Below are 9,319 nucleotides of genomic sequence, written 5' to 3' on the forward strand. Positions count from 1 at the left end.
CCGCCATCTTGGATTTACAAATAAGTGCTATATTCGTTTTTCATCGACAAAACCGAGCACATCTGTAGGCACCTGATCGACAATGTCGGGCAAATCTGTAGGCACCTTTAACTTAATGATGAGTTAAGCAAGATACAATTTCCCCACTTTTGAGGGAAATGTTATTCCATGGCATCATTATTTGTATATTTGTGTGCGTGCCGACGAGCGTAGTTACAAGTTGCTTACGCCTACATGAATTTGGTTTTTGCCTCACTTGTGACAGTTCGTTTGATATGAAACTATCATTCTATGCGTTATTATTCTAAGACTTTACATAGGTTTTTCAGTGCTTCTTCATTGGAGGTTATTCCAGTACTTTTTTATGATACTAAGTATCGGGACGAGTTAAGTCGCCTGGTGGTAAACGACACGCCTGTCCATAACAATTCCAGTGTCACTCAAAGGCTCGAAATAATGGTAAGTTAGCAATAGCTCCGATCTGTACAGAACTCGAGTAACAGCCTGGTCCTCAATTAAAAAAAAGAAGAATAAAAAAATGACGGCATTCAAACATTAAATTTTAAGTTATTACTCGTTATTACTAAGGTAGGTAATTACTTGGTGTACACTCCGCATATTAGCGCAATCGAACAGCTAGCTACAGGTGAAGACTGAAAAGCAGCAATGGTGATTCTTTTACCTTTTTGTCCACATCACTGAATTGTATTTTTTATTAGTTATTAAGTATTGTGTTTTCTATGTGTTATTATATCATTTTTTATTTTTTTAATCACATACTTGAGATATAAGTTGACATGTCTCATGTGCCTGTAATTTTACCAGCGCCCTTACTCTTGAAAATCGAAACGTAGATTACTACGTTAGTTACTTACATACGTTACGTTAGGCACTTACATTAGTAAGCATTATTACTACTTAGAGGCAGAAATAAGTAAGGTGGCAGTACTTCCCAGGACGAACTCTTTCACAATTAGGTCTAATGGTTAATAATGTAAAATAGGAAAAATTCGCAGCTGGTGTTTACTACTAGGTCACACTGACTAAAAATGTACGTTTTTTACTTACTTTACTTACTTAATTGCTAAAACCAAAACTGTCACCAAATGTAAACTTAGCATTTTTCAACAGTGACAGTTATAATCATCATCTTGTTTAAATCCCAGACTCTTGTCGGTGTTAGTAAATATAGTTTTAGGGTCAATTTACTGTTCCGCGGAACGGAATGGAAGCAAATTTTTGTTTTTTTTTTTATAAATTATAAGTGCGCTTTTCACCTTCATCTCACCTGATGGAAAGTGATGATGAGGTCGATGATGGAGCATACACACCTAAATATTCCCTGTCGCTTTGAAAAGGCCCAAGTTATAACGTTCAGGAAAGAAGTCTACAAGCAGGGAATTCCACTCCATAGCCGTTCGCCATGGAACCCAAGCCTACACCTAGTTCCCCGGTGATGAAAAGGGGAGTTTGTAATGCTACATATTGTTCATTTTTAGCGTACAAACTAGATACGAACCAAAAATACCCGTACGCCCGTCTTCCGAAGAATTCTCGCGCAGTTTCGGGAGTATTCTCAGCTACGAAGATGTGTTATGTACAATTTCGTTACAAAAATTCACTTCCATTCCATTCCTGAAATGTAAATTGAGCCTAAAGTACAATATATAATCCTTAAATGGCAATTTATTCCAATCCAATATCTTAAACAAATACACTACGTATGGAATACTAATAACAATTATAAATAATAATATTTTATAATAACTGCTATAAGGAAATAGAGAAATACGAACGTTAGATGTTGAGAAAATGTGCCTTGCTACGTCTTTTGAAGCAATAAAGAAAAGGGAATCGTCGAACACTTGTCGACCTTTGCGTAACGTACTAACTAATATAAATGAGCAATAATCACCTTGGGATCTTCGTCGCAAAATATACGAGTAATACGAACAAAGATAATAAAGCTGGCTAAACTACCAGCCCATATATTAGGAGAAAACATTTGCACCATATTACGTTTGGTGACATTGATATAATAGAACGACAAAGTGGAAAGACACCAGGAAGTTCTTGTAGAATAATTTGTAGGAAAACTGATATTCAAAGTCGAAATTATTACACTGATAACTAAGCAGGAGGTTCAAGTTATTTATAAACGTTCAATGAACTAGGAAACACGATATCCTTGTACCTAAAGCGATTACAAAAAAATGTATTATATTAAAATATATATATTGATAAGTTTTTGGCAGATTGAAGCCATAGCCGCCTCGGTGGGTTTGTTCTTTGTTATGCTATATGATATAACAGCTTCCGGGCAGTGTGTGGCTAGCCTGTAGTAAAGGCTGATCACAATTGTAATTGGCCTATCACACGTAGGGCTCCAGATAGGGATGTTCACCCCTTCAATTGTGAGGAAGAGAGATGTAGCAGGCAGCTTAGGTTTTGTATTTGGAATTATGTAAATAATTGAGGGTTGATGTCAAATGGACATTGTAGAAAATTCTAGGCTAAGATTCCAAATTGAATATACGTTTGCAGATATATATATATATATATATATATATAATTATATTAATAATTGTTAGGTATTACCTAAGAGCATTTGCACACTACGTCTAATTTGTGTCTGTTCCGAATCCAAGATCCGGTCCGAAATGTCATCATTTTATCTCTAGGTGTACAAGCGATGTTCGCATTTTCTCGGATTCGAATCCAGCTTAGCGTACAAGCGACACCCGAGGTGGGTCAGATATTTCTAAATTTGTAGTCTCGGATTTGGAATGAATACGGATTGGATGTAATGCGTAAACACGCTAACAATGGGGCGAAATCGGGCTGTAGATGTTAATTATGATGAAGAATTTCATTATCTAGGGACAATAAACCTCTGTAAAAGAACCGAACAGTAAGCCCGGTTGTAGTGTTATTTGACTTATTTTATGTGATTAGTTCGGTCAACCCACTGACAACAAGTGACATAAATCAGTTACACAAAAACACACCGTTTATCAGTCCGTCAGCCATATAAAGTTGGCAGAAGTCAAAAAGGATACAACAAGTATTAAGTGTTTTCAAACAAATCTATTTTATGCTTTAATTACTTTAACCGAAACGTTCCTGACCTCTTCCAGTCCAAACAAATGAGCCAGACATAAACGTTTATGTTTCATTCAACATTGACCGAAGCGTTTATTTTTGAGTTCAATCACTAAACAAAATTTCATTCAATGTATTTTAAGGAATTGATAATTAAACGTGCATGCATGCCTTAAAAAGGTATAAGAATTGGTTAGACCATACTTCTGGTAAAAATCGAAAAAAAAAAGCAATTTTTTTTAAAAGAACCGACTTCAAACTTTGCTTATGCTGCTAACAGATTGACTGCACGTTTGCAGTTAATGTGTGAAGTCGTAATTCGAGACCTGGACTGCATGCAGTTGATAACGACTTCACGCATTAACTTCATACAATCGATCTCGGCTGCATGAAGTCGGTTTCGACTGCACGCAGTTAATGCATGAGCTCGTTATCAACTTCATGCAGTCAAAGTTTTGGCTGCATGAAGTTGATTACGACTTCACGCATTAACTGTGAACATACAGTCGATCCATCAGCAGCTTTATATGTACATACAAACTGAAACAAAAAGGTTAACAATCGGTTACTGGAAAGTGCGTGAAACCGGGTTCATCCCCTAATATTTTCTTCAAATTTAAATGGGACCAATAACTAATCGCGTAACATATACACAAAAAATAGAGTCGAATTGACAACCTCCTCCTTTTTTGAAGTCGGTTAAAAAATGACACATTTATGATAGGTGTTATTAGTACGACATTTAATGTTTTAAATAGATTCATGTTAGTATTGACATTGAAAAAAGTCTATTTAATTTTTAAAGACTGTGTACAGTTATAAACTAATATAAAATAATGTATGATAATGTACATTCGTATGAACAATAATATTCATTCATTTATTCCAAAAAAGTAGAGAGTGGATTGGAATTAATACGACAACCTACTATATATAATGTATGACAGGAGTCAATCGCGAACCCAGTAGAACACCCAAGGGTTGTTTAATAAATAATTTACACGAAGATAGCAGTTACGTAGTGAAAAACACTTTCATTATAAAAATAATAATTTGTAAGGCCCGCTTCCTATTTTTACTATGCAAATGGTTCAATCTACCTTGATTGTTGTCCGCATAAATTAAGTTGAGTGCCTTAGAAATGCAAAGGCTTTGCAAAGAATGTCTTATGACATAAAAGATTTTTTCAGATTTTTAAACAGATTTATTTCTTGCATAACGTCGGGGATAGTGAAAATCTGCGTATGTAGTATTGGTAAAAAGCGCGTATCTGCACTGGAGAGGGATTAAACTTTTTTTTGAAATTTAAAATGGCTACGACTTCACTTTTTAATTATTCATTTATTTGTACATAACAACTTAATTAACGTTACAGACAAAACCTAAAATAATTTAATAAATAAAATATAATAACATAATATATTTATTCCATTTTATACTATTTCATACTCCGCAGCTTTGCGAGAAATTCCATCTCATATACATTTAATTTTGGCCCCAGAATCTACTTTATTCAAATTGTGCTAACTTTTAACCAGGTGCTATATAAATGACGCAAACTGTTATTTTTTAATCCTGTAAAATTTAAAAAATTGAGATAGTACCGGTTGCAAGTTCACAGTCGAATATATTCATTTTCACGACAACAACGGTGACATAGTCACATAATGCTTTAAAAAAATACATTGATAATATATTTTTTACATAAATTGAAAATTAAAAACACAAGCGAAAAACCAATGGATTAATACACATTTAAATATATTTAGAAACAAAAAATAATCACATAGCACACAAAGAAACCAACCAAAATAATTATATCAAAAACAATTGCTTTATCAATTTCAATTAGTCCAAAAACGTTTCGTTACTCTAAGAATCCATTCACAAGGCGCCCTAAGGAAATAATTTAATTCAATACTGTGGCTCACAGCTCGACGTGAAAGAGACTTTAGCAGTGATAGATTACGTAGTCTGTGACTAAGCTGCTATGAGGGTTGTAAAGAAATTTGAACAATGTCGGTAATGAACTGCGATTCGGATAATAGAAATACATTCATGACCCATCTACCATCCGATTAAGGTATACAAATTTTAAAAAGGTTAAGAGACCGTAATGTGACTGCAAAAATTCGACTCTATGCCACTTCCGGTAACAGCCAAGACCAAAGTTTCTTTTTTTATGACTAAGTGTTAGGACAAACAAGTCGTGCGCCTCATGGCAAACGACGCGCTTGTCTTTTGCCGTCAGAGAGCCGTCAAAGACCGTCGTATAGTTTACTATGGTTTTTGATCTCGACATGGCAGTTACCAAAAAATAAAAATTATTAATAACAATGCGCACACTCATAGCCCCGCACTAGGGAAACCCTGTATCGCGGGTACCATGGATACACATTAGACAACCACAAATTACACACAAACTATAAAGAAATAAATGTATCGAATACGGGACCTCTGCGTGACTGACCAGTATGGTAGCCATTCGACCACAGAGGCGGTTAAAATATATATGATATAATAATTATAGTAATAATAAAAATTTGATCATCAGCTTTAGTAATACGGTAGTTAGCAGTCTCCTCTCCCATTGAGAGTGCTTGGGCTGTAGTTCCTTCATCACGATGTTTTCGTTCAACAAAAACTCATGGTAATCTCAAAATTCCGAAAACCCAGAGGTGCTAGCCCGGATTCGAACTCATGACCCTCTGCTAGTAAGGCGATAAGTCAAACCATTAGGCTGGGCATTAGGCTTTATTAGGGTGTATTGGAAATTAAAACCTTATCGTGTAAATTATCTAATAGATAGTTATTATTGAGAATTACGTGATAAAAGGAAGCGAAATAGAAAAGTGAAGATGAATGTGGAGTCGTATAAGGGCTATTATCGCAAATACACATGCCAGTTTGTGAATACAGAAACCTTTTTCTTGCCTTTCGACTATGGTGCCATTATAGAAGTAGTGTCAGTGATGATCATGCTTGCATCTGTACGTATATGCGTGACTTTATTGTTAGGAATGAACTGATAGCCATAAGAATGCATATCTTTTGATACTGATCAATAGGCTTGGTAAAAGCACATATTGACGAAACTGGTGAGAATAGACATTTTTTTTCTTGACGATGTTAATCCGACTATCTACTACCAAACGATTTTAGTTTTGTAAGTAAATTGATAGCTTGGAGAAGATATGTTTTGGCTTGTACTCATGCAAAGCTTGATAGACAGGGCGTACAGATTGCAGAGAAAAACACGGAGGGCACTACTCTGACATTAACCATTGCTGATTGAGAGCATTGCTCTCCAATGATAGACAAAAAACAATTGTATTGAGGAGTAAAATGAACAAATAATAGTTGAGCTTATAAAAAGTTATTTCTGTTTCCTTTTAAATAAACAACAGACTTACATATATAACTGTTCATAACATCTGACACCGTGAAATGAAAGCAAAAAGATATGCTTACGGAAAATATTGGAAGAAAACCTATAAAAGTAAATCATGAAAAGAAAGTTTCGATCAGATGAAATATGCTGTCACAAGTTTTGTAACGATCGTCAATGAGGAGACTTTATTGGACGAAGTTGAAAAGAAGATGGGTATTCGACAGGCATGACATGACAAAGTGTAGTTGGTTTTTGATATTAGAACAAAACAGAAGTTTTTTTTACTGTAATTAGGAAGGTCGGTGACATGAACGTATGTATTATAGTTTTTTGTAAGTTAGGAGTTCTGCGGAAGATCAAAGAAGATAACGATTTGAAATGATTTTTTCCATACGCAGGATTATTTAGAAACACATATCTTTTTTTTTAATTAAAAAGCGTCCGTTCACAACGTCACCAAATAGAAATTAAGGAAGAGGTTCAGGGCGAAAAGGATAAATGCTTGTCCAGTTAGTGCTCGTTCACTTTCAGTTTAAATTATCCAGTTTGCCCTTGGTGTTTGAACTTTTACTTTCCCCAAAATACTACATCCAACCAAACTAAATAAATAACCAAAATAAATAAATATATTACATAAACTCAGAACACAGAGTACTAAAAAAATTACCTCAAAAGTTTGTGTCCATTTCCAAAGTGGAATATTTTTTTCAAATTTAAAAGGTACTAATTCTGAGGTACCCTCTTTCCAACAAAAAAAGAATCCTGAAAATCGGTTCACAAATTTAGTTATCGTGTAACATACACCCAAAAAAAGTACAGTCGAATTGAAAACCTTCTCCCTCTTTGAAGTCAGTCAAAAAAGGTGTTTCATTTTCATTTGACAAATTTCAAAGTAACGTTAAATTTTGACATTTACCAAGCACCCTTTCGTTTAATTGCATCCTCGTGTCGACAGCAAAAATAACTTTGTATCTAGTTTGACAAATTGCTCAACAGTTCTTTAATTAGTTTGCTAAGGGAGTAGAGCGCTCGAAAATATATGCTTTTAGGGGAGAGGAAAGGACAAACTGTTGTCAGTTAACGGAAAGATATGAAAGTTTTAACTGAGTTGGTTGTGAGAATGGCAACCATATACCTTGTACTAGGACAAGACATTTTTCTGTGGCCGACTACTATTGTCTTCAAATTACCTCACCAAACTGGTATTTACTAGTCCGCTGCATACTAGATAAGGGTTGGGTATCTGAAGAACTATCGCGTGGGTTACATCAGTATCTTATAATTTACGTACACTTGATAATAAAAAACTTTATAGTCGCAATCATAAAAAATCCAAATCCAAAATGGTTAACATGTTTATTTGTTTGTGTCGCTGTTACACAGAATGTTATAAAACTCCGAACCAAACCGTTTGTAACAATCCAGAAAAAATATATAAAAAAACACATAGTCATTTTTTTCTGTTACTGGGCAATACCCTGGACTTGGTTTATCGTTGAGTTTTACAAAACATCCTGTACATGAAAACAAACTTGTACAAGAAAAACAAGGTTTTGAAAGAAATCCGTAACAGTTACACCAGCTAAAGTATGATCTGATCTTTTTACTATATTGTGTATCAACAGTCGCTGTACTTGTCGATTATGCTAGGCAAGCGGATTGACGATTTTAGTAAATTTGCAATTTAAAATACACAGGGATTACTTTGATGTTCGTCCCCTGGATAAAGTGCTCAGTTACTTTATGTGACACCCAAAAGATATTTTGTAATTTTCAAATTCAGAACCACAGAAACACATAACATATTCATCAAATAATAATCAGAGAATTAATCAAATTCTAAGCTTAGAAAAGATACTTACCTCTCAGTAGCGTCAAAATTCCCAACGGCATTACCAACATTGCAACTAGAAGATCAGTAATCGCCAGAGACATCAAGAAGTAGTTTGTCACATTCTGCAACCTCCTCTCCAAGTAAATCGCCAAGCAAACTAAAACATTCCCCGCTGCCGTACATACTACTAATATTATAGCAGCCAATGCCCACCAATTATGAACAACCTCATCTTCCTTTTCAACAGTAGCGTTACCAATCTCATTGAAACTTAAATTATAAGTCGTATAGTTCAAATTCCAATAGTAGTCGGGTTCATCGCTTGAAAATCGATGGAAATCAAATTCATGCATTGTTAAGCACTCGCATTTTTGCTTCTTTCATCTTATTTCGTAGATGTGCTGCCGTGGCTGGTCCATTGTTGTGGGTGTTCAATTTTTCTAGGTTGATAGAGGTAACATCTGGAAAAGAAGAGATCGTCGGTTTAACATCATGTGCTTCGACCATTTATACTGTCAGTGCGATGTTCAGAAATGCATATTCGACAATTTTGTTGGATTGTTCATCAAGGTCAAAAACGGATCGTTCCGATTTGACTGTAATTTCAAATCTTGTTATAAATCTAGACTCTGATCTGAGATCATACGCACACTAGCATTGTTATTAACTATATAGTTGAACCTTATTTTACCTTATGTATTATAATACCTTCTACAGTCTAGAATTCGTCTAAAAGTATTTTATATTTGTATTTTAATATTTTTTAAACAAATATATGGCATTATGTTCAAATGACTAAGTCCAACAATAATATATTTCACCTTTGTTCAATATAAATTAGCAACCGCATTTTTAACTGATTGCGCCATCTTTTTTTAAAAAAATTCAATCGGTAATGCTACGTTATAAACTTAAGGAAGAGGGGAAGTCTTGAAATGCGTAGCCTTTCCTGTGGAAAACTTTTTTAAATCGTCGTGTTTTATGGCTAATTT

The 9,319-nt window shown here is 34.6% G+C and overlaps 1 protein-coding gene across 1 annotated transcript in view; it reads right to left on the reverse strand.

Moving 5' to 3' along the window:
- The window catches only part of LOC113233429 (5-hydroxytryptamine receptor 2C-like), a 71,076-nt gene extending 62,338 nt beyond the window's left edge, over window positions 1-8,738 (reverse strand). Inside the window, exon 1 of the mRNA XM_026468558.1 lies at window positions 8,356-8,738. Coding sequence (XP_026324343.1) covers window positions 8,356-8,680 — 325 coding nt within the window. The 5' untranslated portion in view covers window positions 8,681-8,738. The remainder of the gene's footprint in view (window positions 1-8,355) is intronic.
- Window positions 8,739-9,319: the final 581 nt, after the last annotated feature.

The sequence above is a fragment of the Hyposmocoma kahamanoa genome, unplaced genomic scaffold (assembly GCF_003589595.1).
Source record: "Hyposmocoma kahamanoa isolate Upper Pololo Valley unplaced genomic scaffold, ASM358959v1 78, whole genome shotgun sequence".
Classification (NCBI taxonomy): domain Eukaryota; kingdom Metazoa; phylum Arthropoda; class Insecta; order Lepidoptera; family Cosmopterigidae; genus Hyposmocoma; species Hyposmocoma kahamanoa.